This window comes from Chenopodium quinoa, unplaced genomic scaffold (genome assembly GCF_001683475.1).
Source record: "Chenopodium quinoa cultivar QQ74 unplaced genomic scaffold, ASM168347v1, whole genome shotgun sequence".
In the NCBI taxonomy this organism is placed as follows: domain Eukaryota; kingdom Viridiplantae; phylum Streptophyta; class Magnoliopsida; order Caryophyllales; family Amaranthaceae; genus Chenopodium; species Chenopodium quinoa.
In genome coordinates, this window is record NW_018742914.1 from 3,767,803 (window position 1) to 3,789,468 (window position 21,666).

Below are 21,666 nucleotides of genomic sequence, written 5' to 3' on the forward strand. Positions count from 1 at the left end.
AAAGACCATCAATTTTAAAATTTTTGTTGCAAAATACCACTTTTTAAGCCAAATTTATCAATTGTTTTACATTGAAATGGTGGTAATTTGCAACAAAAATTTTAAAATTGGTGGTTTTTTGCAACATTTTTTTTAAAAGGTGGTTATATGCAAAAAAACAAGATTTAAAAGGTGATTTTTTACAAAAATTTTAAAATTGGTGGTCTTTTGCAGCAAAAATAGTTTTAACTCAGTCAACAGAGGTTATTTTGTCGTGTTACAGAGGTTAATCAATGGTATGGAGTTTACTTTTTTTTTTGAAACAATATTATAGGGTTTGTTTTCTTTAAACCGGCTACCTGGTGTGACCAGTTATACACAAGAGTACAAACGGACTAAAAAAATTAATGTACTTCGTATATGCATTGAAAAATGTAAAAAATAAAATGTTTCAACTAAGAGCATCCCCATCAATGAGCATTTTTTTGCTCATGAGCAAAAATGGTGAGCAAAAATGGTAGAAGATGTTCCCCATCAATGAGCATATTGAAAAATGCTCATGAGCAAAATGAAATTGCTCATGAGCAAAATGAAATTGCTCATAGGATGAGCATTTTTTAAGATGAATAGTAATCATGTGGGGTTCACAATGCAAGTAAAAAAAAGAATTAAAAATAATATAGTAGAGAGAAATATAAGAGGGTATTAGTAAAAGTAAGAGAGAAGATGTACTAGAGAGAATAGGGAAAAAACTTTTTTTTGATCATTGGTGGGATAAAAATATGATCACAAAAATGCTCATGGGTTAAAAGAGAGAAAAAGTGGGTAGAGAGAGAATGAGGAAACCCATTTTTGCTCATTGTTGGGAATGCTCTAAATAAATCAAGTAGATTAGACGTATTAAAAGTTAAACTTTTACACCGGCAACTGGCAAGCACTTAAATAAAACTATTTCATATAACCAACTTTAGAGCTTAGAGAACATGGGGATCTTCAACCATCGAGTATAAAGTACACAAGTACTCCAAATAAAAGAAAGCTAAAAGTACAGATCATACAAGAATAACAAAATATTCTTTTCTCCAAAAAAAACACAATTTTCAAATTAGCTATCACTTCCATCAACACCCAATTTTATAAATAACCAGAAAGGTTAACACAAATGCTAGTGAGTACACTTACAGAGCAGCACATATATACAGAAACAGTAGAGGCCGAAGCATTACGCTAAATCTTGTTAGCCAACCGAAACACCATTCACAAGTTGCTATACAACAGGAAGAGTACATAAATAGAAGTCAATCCAATAAGCATTGCACTGCCTCAAATTTGATAACAGATACATCAGTCATAAACTTATTGCTGCAATACAGGAAGAGAAGGCCGTGGCCTAACAACATTCAGAACACCTCTTGCAGTTGCCTGTACAGAGTTAAAAAGTATAAGACAATTTGCAAATACAGAAGGAACGATACTCTACAAGGAACATTGTTTACTTGTTCCGTAAGACATTTAGCAAATACAGAGCGGGGAACTACATGGCACACTATTTCTGATAAACGCAGCACATGTTCTAATTTCATTGAATTTTTTTTACATTTCCAAGCTTACCCCTGTTTTCTCTCTCTCTCTCTCTCTCTCTCACTCCCCCATTCCCCCCCTTTTCTTTTCTTATGGACAAATAAATCTAAGTGCACACATTGACAGAAAAAAGAGGAGAGATTGACAATGTAAGCAGGATTACATTACTGGATCAATTTTAGTGGAGGAAGAGGGATTGTCAAAGCAAAGAATCAACTCAACAAGGTCTACAAAATGCCTCTTTTTGGTCACGAAACACTAAAAAAGCCCTCTAATAGTTTGAAAAAAAAGACCCTTTTTTTTTTAGAAAAGGTTAAAGAGTACTTAAATGCCATTGTTAATGGAAACTGAGTGGTTGGACTGTGAGCAATTATCATCCCTCAACATTCAAAGCATGCTATGTATTTTTAAGATTGAAGCCAAAATGAGAACAAAGCTAATAACCAATGATAGGGAGAAAAGGTAACAGATTCACCTCAAAGAATGAATTGAAGTTTAGACGCAAAAGGAAACGCCTCAAAAAAGGGGCTCTCTGACTCCCAGCAAGTCGGCTGCTACGCAATATAGTGTACAAGGAATTTGACTTTTTGTTGAATTCCTGAAACGTTGATTAAGGTTAATGTAACAGCACACAAATTATGCAAGAACAATATAATTAGTAATGTTTGAATGGAAAGGGAATAGCATAGCACAGCACACAACATGATAGATGCAGTTAGGAAGTATTCAGAAGCTTTGTAACAAGAAAAGTGCATTATGTCTCCCATGCTAGAAGTTATTCCTTTACTAGAGCTAGAGAAGTCAGTACCAAAATTCAAGTTATCACCAATTCATCAGCTCCTCAAGGTTAGCATGATGAAAATTCAGATAGCAAAATATTTTAATACCAGAAACTATATAATAAGTCACCTTCCACTAGACCTAACAGACCTTGTTTAGGCATACAACTGGAAGTTATACAGGGCTCTTAAGAGCCTGGGTAACAGCCATGGTGAAAAGAGGCACTTCATTCAGGTATCCAAATACTTCATCCGGAAACAATTAACAGTGTGATAGCGTAAATTGAACAGTTTTTACAGTAATGTGACAATTAAAGATGAGCTATGCTAGCATAAATCGACAGCATATGGCATGGATTCCACAAAATTCTAATTACCCGCTCAATTAGTAGAAAGCTAATTTGAATTAGGCATATTCTATAAAACATCTAGAGTTACTCCATGACAGCAGGGTGATAGGGACTACGAAGTGAAAAGTTACGGAAAACTTGAGGACTTTAGCACCTTGTAGGTTTGTAGTTGGCTCTAGTTAAATAGTTTTAGTGAGCGTGGAGTTGGTGATAATTGTTCCTTCTAAGTACCGCCAAATGAGAAACAACTTCTTATTTTTCATCTTTTGCAGTCTGGTGTAAAGCTCTAGGATCCCAGGCACCTCAGCTGATAGCAGTAGAGTTAAGCTCGATTTTCCATTGACAACTGGCCCCTAGAACAGGGGCAGGCACGTATCTAAGGATCAACTGGTTGGAGCTCCACATCATAATATATTCATAACAAGATCACAAAAAGAAACTATAATCTTACAAATCAGAAAGCAATGCTCCACATACAAAGTGATAACAGTTGCAAGTTAACAGTGCTAAAGCATGAAAGTATAAAACAGTAAATAGCATCCAAAATACAACAACCATAATCTTCACATTATATAGTTCACATTTGCTACAGCAGCACTTGATATCGGTTGGTACTCTTTGACATTATTTTCAGCAGTTCTTGTCCAAAGAAGACTGGAACCTAGATCTAGATCTATAATCCTAAGCTAATACTATTCTAGTAAGATGCTAGTTCCAGTGAGAATGCATTAAGTCGGGCTGGATATATGGTCAGAAGAAGCTCCAGACAAAATGAATGGCACAACTCAATTATCTTTACAAATTACATCAGCCAAAAAAACAAAAAACAAAAAAAAATGCATCCAATTAAAACAGAACTAAAGTTATCCAAGTTACCTCAGTTATGTGATCCAACTCAGCTGTATTAGGGCTTTCTTGGTTTTCTATGCACCAGCAATATTGCAGACAAAGTTTCATTATACTGTCCAATATCCTTGACACAGAACCAATGTCCAGGAATGACTGAGAAATCAAGGCTGACATATACCTGCATAGATTTTGATTATACTTAGGGCAATTTATGTAAATTATTAAACGCATTGGCTCTTACAGTTATGAAATATACTTTGGCACGAAAAAGAGATCATCCACAAGATTACAGGTTCTTTCATCAGATAGATTTAACTTAGTAGGATAGGATTCTGGAAACATAAATAAGCATCAACTACGATACTAGCAGTGCTTCATGGTTGTTAATCAAGCATTCCACCATACATCCCTTGATTTATTTTGGTTGATTACAACTAGTATGATAACTAGGTTGGAGGATGTCAGAGATAGCAGTCAGAAAAGTCTCTATGCCATACTCAAAGACCTGAGTAGAACCCGTATGCCATATGAATAATCCCTGTGCTCTTTAATTATAACTAAACAACATTGTGGGGGGTGGGAGATTAAGGAGCCCTTGTGATGAGAAGAAAGCAAGAGAGAACCCAAAAGCAGAAAGTAGCAATTTTAACTTCCTAAATGGCAAAGTGTTAGATTGATTAAGGAACGAAGAAAGTATTGCCTTATTTCTGACAGGAAAGATTTGTGCCTCCCTGCAGAGAAGCAGCCTGCAGATATAGCTGACATACAACAATACACAAGTCTCAGCCCCACCACATACATAGTCATAAATCATAATGGGCCTATACTGACAGCTCTCACTCCCCCGGAGTACAGAGACTACAAACTCAGAGTTTTAACCCAGGAAGCAAGAATGTGCACACTAACAAGTCATTGCAAAGTCACTTAACCACATAATCTCTGCTTTCCCCTTTACAATTCCAATGAAAACCATAAGTTATCCTTTTATTCTTATTCTCTTGCTTTTTTTCCCTTTACCATAATAAGATTCTGGATGGAGAAGTACGGCAGCAAAAATACATTATTTACTGACGAGTTATGCTTCAAATACACATCAAGATTCCCAAAATACAAATCAGCATGCAACAATAATGAAGAATCACCACGGCATCTAAAAAGAAAGTTGGAGCAACTGACAATATTGACTTACTCTTGATGAAAATTCACAAGCTCAGTAAAATCACGTGAATCTTGGATATGAGTTTGTAAAATATTCCATTGTGACTCTATGACATCCACCTGAAGAAAGACATGCAATGAATTTAACAAGATAATCCTCGAATAAACTCAGAAGGAGAAGCTAATAAACACTGTAAGGAATGCAGAAACCATAGCCTGTAAAGGTCATCTTTGATCACAAGAAGTACGCAAGATGTGCAACATTTCTGCTTCTTCGGTCCAGTTATATTTGGAGACGTATGGGTGGGAACTACAAAGTAACAGAGGCAACTTCGCCAATAAAGAAGCCATACTTAACACATAGAAGTCTATGCTAGGTCAATTTTTATAATTTCTTGCCACTGGGAGCATCTAGAATCATCTATCTATACTTATGCTTCTCTTTCTCTAGTTTTTTTTGTATATTACTATATTAGTGAAGGTTAGATAGCACTGGGAGCCCTTGAACTCACTATAGCCAATTGAGTTCATCATGCAATTGAAACTCTGATCAAACTATTTGCATCAAATGGGCATAAGAGTGCACATGTACACTGATATATTTTCATGAAGGCATGCCACGCCATTAGCCCAATTCCTCTAATGAGGGCATGCCTATGCAAGGGATTTATTCGAGCAGAAAAAATAACAAAATATAATTAAAAAAAAAAGAGAGACAAGAATGGAGGACAGTACCATCAGATATTTGACTTATCTTACCTGGATATAAAACTGTAGATTCCTAATCAAAAAGGCCATATGTTCTCTAACCCGCCACATTGGTCTAAAACGTTGTCGCCTCTGCTGAGATGTAGGGCACTTAATACGTTCATTGCGATGCTTCGCAAAATCACTATGATCTTGATGCATCACTGAAGCCCATGACTTCTCCAACTCCATTTGTGTCCGTTTAAGGCGTAACAGATACTGAAAAACACGACAATATCTGCAGATTCAGCAGTGAACATATGTTAATACAATGGTGGGCATAATTCTTTCTCCAATCAACAAATTTCACAAGAAAACAGAAATATATGATACATCCTTCAACAAAGTCATAAGAATGAGTTATTATTTATCGGATATGGTAATGTTATCACTCTTAAATCCATAGAAAAATCTGAAAGCTATAAGGTCACGGCTTACTTAGACAGCACTTCTTGTGTGAAAAACAATTGCAGGGGCCAATCAATAGAATACTCAAGAGTTATACCATCCCAGCCATCCACATCCGCTGTAGTGTTTGTTGAGGCAGCACTAGAAGTTCCACTGGAGTAAGATTTTGATTTAGCATCCGCTTGTGTTGATTTTACAGCAACTCCGATAGAAGGCATCCTAGAGGTCATCATAAACTACATTAAATGTCAAGGCATTGATAAGCTTGAACAATCAAACATTACAAGAAAAAATATGAATGAAGTGTGCGTGTGAGCATAAGAAATTTTCCAAGTACTTCGTTCTAAAAAGTTCAACTAATGAAAAGATTAGCACAAGCTCCCACTCAAAGCAATACAAGGGCAGAGAAGTTGTTTCTACAATATTTCAGCTACTCTACAATGTAGTAGAACTTAGAAGTATAGGCAAGGTTTAAAGGTCACTATAATCCAATGAATTCGTGGAACACAATATACGGACACATTTATAAGTCACTTTATTCCAATAAATTTATGAAACACAAAGTATGGACACATAAAAATAAGATAATAACATCTACAAGAAAGTTTTCATGGGGTAACTTAAAATTTTTTTGTCTTCGCAAGCATCATTCAATACGACAAAAATAATTTAAGACAATAAAATTGAGAATTATGCTATCCTTGACGAGAGGGTTGATGTGAGTGGACTCAAATGGCCAAAGTCCAAGCCCACCTGCACTACCAATCCGGGTGTACGCTAGGAGGCACAAACTGCAGCAAGGCAAAATCAACAAAGAAGTGCAGCTAGACGTGGGGAATGAGGACAAGGATCATTAACCATTAAGGAAAGTAGCAACAACAATATGTTTCTGATAGTTTGATTCTGTTCAGTAGTAGACAAATAGTCATTAAGAGGGAATCACTTTTGTAGTAAGAATTGTAATATATAAGAAGCGGGAGGAGGGGGGGGGGGGGGTGGAGGGTAGAAGGGTATGCTTTTGAGAATTTAGACAAATGTATTGAGATTGGTAAACCTCAAGTTACCCATGGGAGTGATAGTTGTCAACTTCTTGTGAACCTTTTGTTTCAATCAATCATCAAGCTTTCCACCTATTTTTCTGTTCAATTAGCTACAGTTGCTTAGTTCGAATTTCAGTCCATTACACAGAGAATAGTGTATTACAATTTTTTTTAGGGGTACGGTCATAGTGTCTTCTTGGCTTCCGGAGGACGGATGGTCCTCTTTGTCTTGGCCTATAATTTTGATCAGTAGTGATGCAAACAGTTTTACCACAATGAATGTCAAAAACTTAAAGTTATAAAGGAAAAATTACCACAATTCATAGTAAATTGAAAAAAATAAAAAAAGAAGTATGAACAAAGACACAAATCAAATTCTTCAAAACTAGACTAATGTGTAGTTGTGAAAACCTAAAGTGATACTTGAACTTCTACGGGAATGCTAATTTGCTAAGAGAGTACAGGCTCTCACCTTAATGATACTCTGGAAAAATATTTATCTTCATCGCTGATTGTCTTCACTGCAGCCTGCATCACAAAGAAAGAAAACCATTATCACCACATAATGAAGTAGAAATTACTGGAGTTAGCATCACAATTCTACAGCAATAACAACTTCTATGTTGTTTTATCACCAATAATCAATCAATCTAGGAATTTTTACTTATTTGATTCTCTTCTGGGAGCTAATAAATAATAACCTTTTAAGTGTTGAGACTATGCAGAATTATTTCAATTTATATCAATCGCTTTAGCCCCATGCTCTCTTTGAGAAAACGCTCTGCTTAGGATTGGCATTTTGCTAGTAATTTTACAAGAATTTTTCAATAAGCTATCACCTCTATTTTATATTTTCTCTGTTATTTTTTTATTTTAATGACCCAGTTTGACATTTTGCACCATTCACATACTCCACTTTGACCATTGTTGGTGATTTATACGTAAGAAAAAACATAGTCATGAGAGTTCTTGTTAGAGTCGTCTCAAAGTATATTGCATAGTCTCAACTCTCAAAGTACTCCCCCCCCCCCCTCCAAAATTTCTTCCCCACATCCTTTCAGGTGTAGACTAAAATCAAACCGAGGATCACTGATTTGCCACCCTGGAACACGGATTTTTTACTGCCTTGCCCAGCATGCAAAACCCAACACAAAAAATCTACCTTTGAAATGGAATCTGGTCTTCAGTCACTCCAAACAATCCTTAATCTCATCCTCTGTTTAGATCTATTAAGCTGGGTAAAGATCAATTGATAACATGACACATCCAGATGCCCATAGCCATAGCCATCTAAAACCACCTCATACAACTTTACAAGATACTTGTATTTAGTCAATGTTTTGGTGTTTACAAGTGTTGTTTTAACAAATTTTTATTTCCAAAGAAGTAATGAGTGTTAACGTTATCTATTCATTCAAACAACTTATTTGGACTCTCATTGACTTTTGCAAATAAAATGAATTTGACATGCTAGAATAACTAACTATTCACTAAGTTATGGCTTATTGTTTGTTTATGTCATCAACAATTAATACTAATTCTTATATGAATGATGATACATTGATGTAGTGAGAACTGTTTTTGGTGATTTTATCTATCATATGTTTTCATTTGACTATTTAATCTTTAAATTTTAAACCTCACATGTATTGTATTGAGATATTAAGCTTTTTTTAATTAAATTTTTGATCTAGATAATTTGTACTTTCTTTGTACTCACTTGAGTATGGCATAACACCCCTTCTACTTCCTCTGTTTTATTATACATGTCATCATAAATTTAAGAGTAATTGAGTTAATTCCATGTTGTTACAATTTTTGACGATATAAAAGTTAATTTTGAATAATTTCAGACAAATAAGTTTACTTTGAACAATTTCAGGAAAAGAAAAAGAAAAAAAAAATTATTTCCGACAATTTTAGGAAAAAAAAAGTTTATTCAAGACATTTCAGATTATATCAAAACCAATATCAAATAAGTTCAAACAAAAATATATTTGAGTCTTCACAAAATAAACTTACTCCCTTTTTTTTTTTAATAAAACATTAGGAATTTTACACTATTCAGACACACTCCTTTGATCGTCTTTTGTGATTAACTGATTATACATTAGAAACTTATTAGATTCCGAAATATACTTTCATTATATCAACTTTATATAATGTTTACTACCAACTTAGATATTTGAATTTGAAATGTGCATTGGCAATCGTGAAATCCCCAACACTGCGATTACAAAATAATACTAGTTCAGATAGGTTCAAATACAATATAGTCATGTGAGATCTTGCTAGATTCATATCAATTTATATTTTCACAAAATCAAGTTTTATATTTTTACTTATCCATAGTTAGAAATAAAGGGATAAAGCTATGCATTGGCAAGCGTGAAAGTCAAAAAGTTGCAACTAAAAGGCACACAGGAAGTATAAATTCAAATAAATTTAGACAAAACAGTTTTTGTTCAGATAATATAATTTCACACTAGATCAAATGAACCGAACACAGCATTAATCCTTAACCATACATTTGTAGCTTGACTGCTGACAAGGAGTAAGATGTCTAGTCTGTGATCATCAGTTATTCACTTACAACAAAGATGAAAAGCATTCTATGATTGTATTTTGTTAATATATTAAATAGATGATTAGAGAACAAGTGTCACCCGTGTATAAAAGGATAGCTAGAACCAAAAATGTCATGCCCTATATCAAACATGTGTAATTTATTTATGAAGTATATAGCAAATTTATAAGGTACTATTCTTACATATATAACATCCTAATGATAAGCTCACAGAAATATAGATCAATGCCAGATTACACATCAATATGAAAAGATATTTAAGTGGTGCACCATACCAGCTGGAATGGCACCATAAGATCAGCTTCAGCAGTTGATTGGCGAGGTGGTAAACGCATCAATTGTCGACTTTCCTCCAAAAAGCACTGAAGACATTATGATTTAGTAACATAGAATACAACGCACTACTATGGCTGAACTGTTCAAAACAACAAACACAGAAATTACAACAAAAATCCACTGCATCCAACAGTCCAAGATTTTGTGAAACTAATCTGGGTCAGCTATATAGCATGAACACGTATGAGATGACCATGAAATACTATTCCAAGGAACAACAAATTAGCATATGCCTAGAGGTGATTACTCAAGTAGCAATTATACATACTAAAAAGCATGAGAAGCACAAAGAGGATATTTGAATCAGGGGAGCTCAAAAACCGGTCGGACCGGACCGGATATATGGACTAGGCCGGGCCAAAGAAACCGGTCCAATATCCGGTTGAAAATTTTAAAATATCGGTCTTTGGTCCAGTCCAAATCAAGACCGGTTTTTTTTGTATAAATTTATGAATAAAACTTCAATAAAGTTTAGTTTTTACCTTCAATATGCTATGATTATTTATATTATGAGCTATAATTTCGATGTTCATGCATAAAACAATCATTTTCCTTAATTTATTTTTTCATAATATAAATATAATAAAGTAATGAAAATATTGAAAACCGTTTTGGTCCGGGTACCGGATTTTGGACAGGTTTTATTGGTCCAGTTCGGGTCCAGTCCAAGAAAGCTGGTCTGGCTGGGAGTCAACTTTTAAATTTCCAGTCTTCGTTTCAGTCTGGTCTTGAACAGCCTTAATTTGAATGAAAATAAGATTTACGCAAAATTTGTTAACAAACAAATATCATCAGATTACTCACAACCAATAACTGGAAGCTTTGGGAAGAACAACATACAAGACACTCATCAAACTATTTCCAAATAACATAATTTTAAGCAACTTTGATCAGTTATAAATAATCCATTAGATGCACTGGTATTTAAAGTTTATAAAAATGGAGAAAAATTTGAATGATCAAAAGCTAAAGGAAAGGTGCCAAAGACAGAAAAACAAGATGTTAAATCCAGCAGACAAATGAAGGATGCAAAAATCCATGATGAAAACTGAACATAACCCAATGTCAAGTTGAATTATTATTCTGCTCAACTACCAGCACAAACAGCATTCTTTATGAAAAGTCGTGATATTAAAAAGAGGAATTGTGGAATGAAAACAACAATTCACCAACTTAATGCCATGTAACCCTGATACAAGCAACATTGACAAACTAAAATATGATGGTGAAGCTTTATATACAATGAAATACAAAATCAGTATAGCAAGTAAAACTTAAAATCTTGAATATTTCCATATCTAACCTGGAAGAAATCTCCCTTGGCCAACAGAAAATAGTCTTTAAGGGCCTTCAAATGGCCATTAAGATCAGCACGGACAACAACAAGCTGCATTTGTCATTCAAGAATTTTCATATAGCACCCTAAAAATATAGATATAAATTTATTTTAAAAAATTTGCATAAACCACCTGCCATAGATGACTGGCTGCAATAGCTCGAATGGAATCAACAGCATACTCAAATGACCTTTTGTGAAATTCTGTTGATTCCTGCATATCAAACCAAGAGTTTGAATGCTATCAGCATCTCAGGACAGCAAGTTCTTGTTCCATTAATTTTTTTCTTAAGGATTTTGAGTGAACCCTTTAATTGGAAAAAGACCAATAAGTAGCAACAGAAGAAACTATAGTCACTAGTCATATATTCCATAACTAGTTACAAGCCAAATATATCCGTAAACTCCTCAGCTACAAGAAAGAAACATACTGCAAGAAAGAAACCTTTAGGTCCTGGAGCATTGCTTCAATCTTATCTGCCTCAGCCTGTGGTAGTAATTCTTCTCCTGTAAGTTCTGAATCTGATGAAGAATCCTTTTGAAACGAAAAGCGATCAGCAAATCCTTGAATTATATAGGATTCCCTTGGAATTTTGGGGTGGTACAATGAATCTTGTGCAAAGCCAGGACTGGGATTCCGAAGCACCCTAACAGCTTTACCAGCAAACAGAACAGACTCTGCAACACGCATGTGGATATATTCAGGAAGCATATCCTGCATTGCCATATTATGAAAGTTATCCATTTGAAGCAGAAGCACTACAAAGTAAAAATCAACAAGGATAATAAACATGCAAAAATCAAGAGTTCAAAGAGAGATTCAAGAGGAAGATGCTCTACTGACAAACATGCATAAATATTACGGTCATTTGACAAGACGGGAGGGTGGGTGGCTCCTGGAACATAACAAATTGGACCTTAAACAACTAACACGTTCCTCACTAGTGCAAAGACAGCTTCAAATGCATCACATCTGCATTCGCTGCAATTCCAGTTAGCAAACAAAGCCAATACGGAGAAGTCTTTTTCTGGTTTTTCTGGTTGGTGAACTTCTATAGATGGATCCTTTTTATGCTTTGAAACTACAAAGGATATATCCTCCATGCACTTGAGATAGATATATATGACTTGAAAAGCCCACCAATCATGTCATATCTGAGTGGAAATAAGAAAGAATGCAAAGAAGAAACCATAACAGATAATGGTCCCTGTAGCACCAACATTTCAAGCACACATAATAATAGCAACAGAAAACAAGTTTGAGGCAAATTGAAAGGTAAATTAGAGTATAGCTAGCCATCACAAGCGGAAGCCAATACATTAATATAGAATAAGCATCTCCAACAGCTGAAAAATACCAAAGATATATGAAATCCCAAGTGCCAATCAGCTAGAGAGGAATCTTCTATGGTTAAGCGTGTCAATTTCCGAATCATGTCAGGATTTGAAGAGTCCTTCCCCAACTCCCTGCCTTCTTCACTGTCAAAGAGACATGAGTAAGTAAGAACATAAACTTCACATTGAATCTAACTAATTAGATTGAATTAAGGAATGGATAAATAAAAAATACAAAGGAGAATTTTCTTTTATCTCAAACTGAAGTTTCTAGCTTCTTTCTCTAGGAACATTACAAGGCATACTCAATCTTTTCCTTCAAATGGCTCCTTCGTATTTATCTTTAATTACAAAAGAATGTAGGTAGCAAATCTCTCCTTTTTGTAAATAGATATCTTGAGCAAAGATCAATAATCATATCTAAAAATCAATGAAACTACAAGTCAAAGGATCCATCTTGAAAAAATAATGAGCAACAAATGACACCCCACCCTATAGCCAAAGTAGAACCCAGCACATGCACCACTAAGAAAACCAAACACCCCTCTCACCCTCCCCAAAAAAAAAGGGGGGGGGGTGAGAGGAGGGACAAATAGATAAAACCTATAATAAAAGTTATTTCTGCAAGATATCAAGTAGAAGATTATGTTATTGTTCTAACATTCAAGTACATTTTCTTTCAAATTGTTACAGCACCTCTAATACTCTATGAATCTGGCTTCTGGATACTGCCAGTGCCAGGCATACAAGGACAGGACTGGTGGAATTGTTAACAGCTTTCCCATACAAAAGAAGCAACTAACAAAGTTCCCACGAGTTGTAACTAGAAAGTGAATTAATATAACACTGCTTAGTGAACTCTCACTGCACAAGATAAAATTAGACATAAAGCGACATCTTTCACTAACTTCTGACAAAACATGAAGAGCTAAATTGAAAAAAGCAAGCATTTTATCCAATAAAATATGATATAAATCCACAGAAATGCAGAGCAGCATATCTCTAAAAATGAAGAACAAACATAACAAGCCACACAGTATAATTGCAAAAATGAAAAGTCTCAGGAGATAGCAGGCAGCTCAATGAAACTAAAGCAGGTCTATGCTATTACCTTTTGATGAAGAATTCTCCATAAGGATCTTGAAGAATACCATAAACCATCCAAGATGCAAGTTGGTTGAACAACACTTGGTGCCCATGCCAAAGCAGCCTAAAACATATATGTCAAAAAGTAAATAAGTAACAATTAACTAAACATAATCTAATCTCAGTGTAAAATGCAAATTATAATAGTATGATATGACTTAACATCAAAAGCATCAAGCATACATCTCCCCACTGATTCACAGTCATGATATACTACAGTTATAATGCATTGAATTAAAAGCACTTTCAAGAAACCATCAAGGATTCAAACAAAAGACAAAAGACGAATATTGATCATATGCTATACTAAAGAAATTATCACAGATTTTTTGGATAAAGAAAATTTTGAACCATTTAAAAAAATTAATATACGAAGAAGAAACAGTGATCCAAGAGAGAATTAGCAGGCATCAAAATAGCCCTCAGAATCTTTCAGACGTCTAAAAGAGAAATTCCAGGGATAGCCCCATGTTGCCTAGAGAGGCACAATATATTGCTCTATACTGTAAAAAACAACTAGAATCCCAATAGCAAATGATTCAAGCATTCAACCATGCCTCTCCCAATAAATCACCTAAACTGGTCATATGATAAAGATTAAAGTTGCATTGCAATCCTTTAATCCTCTTATTCCTTCAAAACCACATCATAATTTCATAGGCATTCCACAATTGACAAGGAACCCTCAGACACACTTAATGCAACCCTATAGCACAAGAAACTTATTCCCAAAAATAAAGCCACCATATGACGCAAAGTCAAGTTACCGGTTTATTGCAGCCTCTCTCCTCCGCCAGCAAAGCACATACCAAACATTGGGCAATAAAATCTTAATGTGTCTCTGCAACGAGAACAGGAAACAATTCTTTCCAACAAAGCCATCCATACAAAATATTCGACTCAATTTGGGACCCTAGCCTTCTAAATAAATGTAAATGGAAAAGGATGAGGGAATACGATAATATGTTACAACCAAACAAAACTATCTTAGAATCCGTTATGGGAACTAAATCAAAGACATGAACAGGTTAGCAAGAGAAGCAACCTCCCAAGTCCTAACTCATGGAATATCTATTAAATCAAATTTCTGGGAGACAGGACTACCATTACTCCACTAAAGTAGCAGCAGAAGCACCATGAACAGAAGATAAACAATTAAAAATCCCACATGACACTCTCAAATATCTCAACTACACAAGTTAAAACTTGATAAGGAACAAGAAGTACAAAGGAACCTAAAGAGACAAGATCTAAGAGATTATTCCAACCTCAAGACAAATTTGCCTATGTTTTCATCTGATTAGCATTGACCCCTAAATGCCAAAAGGAGCTCTTTGTAAGACTGCATGCTTTGCAAGAATCACAAGGAAGGTAAAGGAAGATTCTTCAACTAAAGATGAAAAGCAAGTATAATACCCAATTAAGAGGCCTTGTGCTAAGTACAATACCGAAAACTAGGGCCATCTCGGGAGATTTAGAGGCCTTGTGCTAAGTACAATATTTAGGCCCCAATTATAACAAATTTCACACTCACATTTTTCTTATAATAGTAATTTTAAATACAATGATAATTACAACAATTGAAAAACCAACAAGAAATAATATCAAAATCAGAGCATCAAAGCAAATAGATACAACCTGGCCTGGATTTTAATTGATGAATTAATTATTGGAAAATCATCAATGGCAAAATTAAAGAATATAGCTTCCCTTTTTCTCCTTTTGCAGTGGATTAAAACAAATATAAAGAGTGAGAAATAGTAGGAATAGAGAGCTTAATTCTAATATAATTTTTTTTAAAATGCCGTTAAACATAATTATTTAGGGAAGATTATTTGAGAAATTGAAATAGATAGTTTAATAGACATGAATCATAATAATAGATAGTGTCCTCATGCTTGCTTGCAGAAAAAAAATACTAGTATATCAATTCAAGGAAACTATTTACGGGAAGACCGGAAGATGGGAGTGGTAATTAAGAGAATAAACTGTATATTGGGAAGGGAAAAAAAAGAGAGAGAATAAGAAGCATTTAAAACCTCGGGAGATTTTTGGCTTTGGATAGTTTGTTGAATTGTTGTCAATGGTGGGCATTGTAATCGGTAATTAGGGAATTTTTTTATTTTTAAAAATACTCAGAGAATTTTTTTTAATATTTTTTTTTTTTTTTTGGCCCCAATGTTATGGAGGGCCCTATTGTGCAGGTCCGAGTAAACTGCCCAAGAGTCAGGCCTGCCGTAAACTAAGTCAAAAAGTTGAAGAGATCAAGCATCTTTGAAAGTTACCTCTCCTTTATAAGGAAACCAACTCAATCACCAACCACAGGTCTGTCACATTTTTTAGTTGCGTAAATGGTTTGAAACATCATACAGACATCATATATTTCTTTTTTAAAAATTTTTTATAAAATACCAACTCTAATTAAGCTTTCACTAACAAAGAAACAAAGTTGCACTGACTTTTGAGTATGCTAAATGCAAGGCTTCTGCAGAGAGGAACCTCATCATGCTAAATGGGGTTCCCCCCCCCCCTTTTCCAAACCCAAACACTACATTTCTCAAAAATCAAATCGACTATAAACTAAATTCATGTGACCAGGAAAACAGGCCAAAACAGATTTTCTAAATTAAATTACTCTGCATTAACTTACCTCTGAAGGCAGGTTTGAAGTTCAGGCACCCCACAATGACATCTTTTATGCAAGAGATTGAGAAGTTTTCCTCCACGAACATCATCACGCTCTATCTCTAAAATAAGTTCATAAAGAGGAGGCAAAAGAACAAAGAACTGGAGAACAATCCTTCAGTTACAACTTTGAAATTATGTGACACAAACTTTAAAAATAAATAAAAAGGTCACAATACTCCACCATGCAAGGAAATAACAAGTTCAAAAAGATATTATTTTACCCCTCAAGACAAAGTTGCTAAAGTTGAGAACTGAAATTAGTATGGGATTTATAATAAGTGAATTTGACGACAGTCTTGTTAATTAATAGATATACAAGACAAAAAAAAAATCAGTAATATATAGTAGGGGGCAGAGCTATGTGTAGAGTACAGGAGTCATAGATATCACTTGATTGACAAGAGAGGGCAGAGAACCAAAAATGTAATTTGGGGGGTGGGGGGAATTGGGGTCAATGAAAGGAACCCACTTTTGCCACTTTTGGGGACACAATGTACAGAAGTTAGGATTAACCCATTGGTTGATTTAGCTCCCTCAGTGGATAGCTTTATTGTGTAAGAATGTCTATTTGGTTATTTTTGCTACATGGCCTACAACACCATTATGAATTCCACATACCTGCATAACTCCTAGGGAAAGCTTCCCGTACATTTCTACATTACTTTTTACTTTATCTGCGTAGAGTCTTCACTTTAAGCTAATATCTATTTGAATTACTAGAAAAGCCTCTAAAGTAGTTTAGCACATTTGGGGCTTGCAAATCTGACAACTATGTGATCCATCCAATATCCATTTTATAAACATTGCTTTTAAGTGAGGTGTTACATGGACATCAAACTACATAGCATTCAGATTTTCTACATAACATCTTTGTTCTCCCTCTTCACTACAATACAGTCACTACCTCGTTGTTTTTCTTTAAGTGCCCATTTTCCTCTTTTTACTCTGATTTCTATCCCTTATACCCTCTAAAGTTTCTATATCATCAGTATTAGCAAGCCAGATGACCAAGAATCACACACGATATCAGTGACAAAATTCTTAAGGTGTCTTTTGAGTGCCTATATAAACTGTACCCCCAAGATAAATTTCTTAAGTTTCGGGGAGATGGGAAAAGACAGGCTGATATGAAAACAATACGTTGTTAGCTAAGAAAAGGAAAATATATCCTAATGTTGGCTAGCTGAAAGAAGTAGCCACCAATGTTGCATCTTGCATGAAATCATACGTGGGAGGAAAGTGAGATTTAAGGTCAAGGTTGAGCACAATCTTCTTACATATTGATCTCTTCGGCTAATATATACTACATTAAATGTGTTAATTTCTTTTCTAGTTTTGTTCAATATATCCCATCTTCCATGGCATAGCAAAAGGTTGGACAACAATACAAATTATGAGGGATTAATGCTTGTTTGACTTGAGATTGCCTTGGACATCATTTGGTGATTGGAAGAATGGTTGTATACTTAAAAGTCACAAACTTCAGCATAGGGAAATGATAGAGATAGGTTTTGAGTAGGATCAGTTTTGTATGGAACTCATTGATCATTTAGTAAGTAGTATAAAATTGCAGTAATTTCTATTGAATATATACTTACTTTTGCCAAGAAAGTCTCATGCCAATATCCATGATAAATCCAATCCACCCCACAAATATTTTCTTTGTAATTTTCCATTACCGTTTTAAAGTTAATAACGAGTGGTAATAAGAATTTTTATGGAGAAAAATACATGTTTAATAATGAAGTTTCCTTACCAGGAACGACACTGGCTCGACACTGCCATATATTTAGGCTATCAAACAAGTCATCAAGATTCCTAGCAAGTCAACCTCTAGGAAAGGACAATAGATGGGGTGCTAGGAAGCATTGAGGCATAATAAGTTTCATCAATGGTCAAAGGGACAAAATGCAATGTCTAATGAGGAATTTAGCTCTTCAAATGACATATGCCAACTTCCTACATTTTTATGCCTAAAAAGGAATCACTTTTCCTGCATTTTCTGTCTGATATGGAAAAGATGAGAAAGTCTTATATGAGCTCACTATCTCCCATTGAGTTCCTCAAACCTTCTTTATTACCTACTAGGCTACCACCACTCATAAAAAAGGGCAAAGCTTTAATTCTTGCAAATTGTATATCATCTTTCAATAGCTACTACTTATTTATCCCCTTTTACCCATAAAAACCTCAACTTGATCAAAGAACAATTCTCTTTATCATAAAATATGAAAGCTTTCACCTATATACTCTCGCAACAATTTTTTTAAATGAACCCTTTATCATACTATCCTCCATCCCAAATTCTAAGAATAAATACCATTGTCAATATAAGGACTCAAGTATGTTACCTACAGTTCAAGTAACCTAAGTAAATTCAAACTATTTTACGAATTCAATTTCAAAAAGGCAGGAATGTTCTCTGGAGACATAAACATGTTCATTTCAATAAGGTATACTACACCTAATTTTAGAAGAAAATTACTTTCACTTCTACATAAAATTCCACAAGAATTAAGCCTAAAAAAGATGAAATAACAACCTTATTGAGGCCCTGAGTAACAGTGGCCAAAATGGGAAGAGCATCCGCCAACAACTTCTGCTCAATTTGCAAAACCGCGGACCGATAAACCGAAAGAATCTCAACAATAGCATTAGCAATAGCACGCCGATACACACTCTGATTCTCACTCTTCCTCTTAGAAATCTCCTCACTCCTTTCCAACGGCGATACATTGGCACTCGCCGATCTAATCCAGCTCAAATTCCTCGATTTCGTAGCAAATCGATCCAACTCCCTGTAGTAAAACCCTAACGAAATAATCCTCTCAATCACATCCCTGGAAAATCAACCAAATACCACAATTCCAAAAAAATTCAACAATTAACTCAAAATTACTACAATTGAAGAAAGAAATTGAGAGAGTGATGAAGGAAAACCTGTCACTGGGAGCGATGAAAGAGAGGTCAGGGGCGAGCTTGAAGGAGGGAATATCGGCGACCGGAGAATCAGGAGAGAGAATTCCGAGGGAATCGCGGCATTCTCGTTCGTCGACGATTAGGTCGCCGGTGTATCCGAGCAATGCTAGAAGAATTTCGTGCAGCATTTTTGTCTGTGCTGTGGTGCTCGCCGATGAGAGGGTTAAATAGCGAAAGAGTGCGGGAAAATTAATTTGATTTTCATATAAGGCAAATTAGGGCCGGCAAAAGCTGGCCCGGCCCGACAACCCGACCCGAACCCAACCCGAAATAAATGGGTTTTGATAGAGATTTTCAACCCGTTTATGTAATTGGGTCAACCCAAACCCGACCTGAAGTTAAATAGGTCGGGTTCAGGTTGAAAATCCCAACCCGAAACCAACCCGCATAAACCCGTTTATTTTAATTGGGTCGGTTTCAGGTCGGGTCAACCCGAACCCAACCCGCTTAACTTAAAACCCTAATTTTAAAATATGGGCCAAGCCCAAATTATCTAACCCTAATTCCCTCTTTCTCTCGCCGCTTTCTTTCACTCAAACTCTCTCTCTTCTCAGTTTCTCTCTCTTCTCTCCTCTCTTTTCTCTCTCTAACTCTTGAAGATTGAAATAAAAATGCTTGAACCTTGAAGATTGAAGCTTCATCTCAAACATTCTGAAGGTAATAATCCTATTATTCGATTTTTATGAGTTTGTTTGCTCATGAGTCATTTGTTTATGCAATTTCCTTGATTTGGTTATGCAATTTTCAGATTTCTTTGATTTTTTAATGCGATTTTTTGCTATTATGGTTTATGTATGCTTTGTTTATGTGATTTAATCATTTAATGTTGTTCGTTTGTTATTTTCTTACTCTGCAATTTCTTTCGAAGATTTGATTTGTTATTTACTTATTTTGTGATTATTTGCGATTTGTTTATGCGATTTTTTGCCCTGATTTGATTTTCTTACTCTGCAATTTCATGAGTTTGATTCTTTATGTCATGACTCATGAGTTTATACTTCTGTTTTTCATGTTTTATCTTTTATGCCATGAGTGTAATTCTTTTTTTAATTTATTCACAGATGGCTAATAGCCCTAATCCTGATGAACCCATTGATCTTCCGGATTCTGATTCAGATGATGAAGTTTCTGATTCTCATCAAACGGAATCAAAGAAGAAAACCTCTAATGTCACCTCGCTGAATAAGCCTGGAATTCATTTCAAGCGCCAACGAAAGCTCACTTCAGATGTGTGGGCAAATTTTGAATTCCTTGATAAACCTGACGAACAAGGTAACATCATTTGCAAGTGTAAAAAATGTGGGCAGAAATATAATGTTGAAAGTAGGCAAGGAACTGGTAATTTAAAACGCCACATTAAGAAATGTAAAAAAAGGACCTTTAAAGATGTGGGTCAGATGATTATTGATTCAAGCAGTTCTGGTTCTATGATGAATAGGGTTCCTACAATTGATTATGATATTGTTCGTGAGATGTTGTCTATTGCTGTGGTGAAACATGATTTGCCTTTTCAGTTTGCTGAATATAGTGCTGTTAGGAAGTTGATTAATTACATAAATCCTGATGTTAAACTTGTGTCTCGAAATACTTTGAAGGCTGATGTTCTGAAAATGTTTAAGAGGGAAAAAGATAAACTTAAGGAGGAGTTGAGTGTAGTTAAGGGTAGGATTTCTCTTACATCTGATTGTTGGACTTCAATTACTACTGATGGTTACATGTCTTTGACTGCCCATTTTGTTGATAATCAATGGAATTTGCAAAAAAAAATTCTGAACTTTCGTTTTTTGCCTCCACCTCACACCGGTGTCCATATGTCTGACCATGTCTATGATTTTCTTAAAGAGTGGGGTATCCAAAAGAAAATCATGTGTATTACTCTTGATAATGCTTCCTCTAATGATGTGTTTGCTGATGTAATTAAAAATGAACTTGATTTGGTATGTGGGGGGGATTATTTCCATGTGAGGTGTTGTGCACATATCCTAAATTTAATTGTGCAAGATGGGTTAAAAGAAATTAATGAGGCTGTTGTTAAGGTGAGAGAAACTGTGAAGTATTGTAAAGGGTCTCAGGCTAGAAAGCAACGTTTTTTGACTTGTGTGGCACATGTTGAACTAGACTCAAGTAGAGGATTGAGACAAGATGTCCCTACTAGATGGAATTCAACTTATTTGATGTTAGAGAATGTTTTGTACTACAAAAAAGCTTTTCTTCATTTTCAAAAGGTTGATGCCAATTACATTCATTGTCCAACAAATGAGGAGTGAGGGAGAATAGAGAAGTTATTTAGATTTTTGAAGGTCTTTTTTGATGTGACAAATGTTTTTTTCGGGTACTAATTATCCTACCGCTAATGTATACTTCCCAA

The 21,666-nt window shown here is 35.0% G+C and overlaps 1 protein-coding gene across 1 annotated transcript; it reads right to left on the reverse strand.

Moving 5' to 3' along the window:
• Nucleotides 1-741: 741 nt before the first annotated feature.
• Nucleotides 742-19,489, reverse strand: LOC110727908 (gamma-tubulin complex component 4-like). Its single transcript, XM_021907501.1, has 16 exons — nt 19,260-19,489; nt 18,862-19,159; nt 16,282-16,418; nt 13,597-13,695; nt 12,509-12,629; nt 11,596-11,865; nt 11,284-11,364; nt 11,118-11,201; nt 9,754-9,840; nt 7,364-7,419; nt 5,882-6,070; nt 5,456-5,681; nt 4,728-4,816; nt 3,566-3,716; nt 2,036-2,158; nt 742-1,401 (listed from the first exon to the last, which is right to left on the reverse strand). The coding sequence occupies exons 1-16, from the start codon at nt 19,424-19,426 to the stop codon at nt 1,336-1,338; spliced, it is 2,244 nt and encodes a 747-aa protein (XP_021763193.1). The 5' UTR covers nt 19,427-19,489; the 3' UTR covers nt 742-1,335.
• Nucleotides 19,490-21,666: the final 2,177 nt, after the last annotated feature.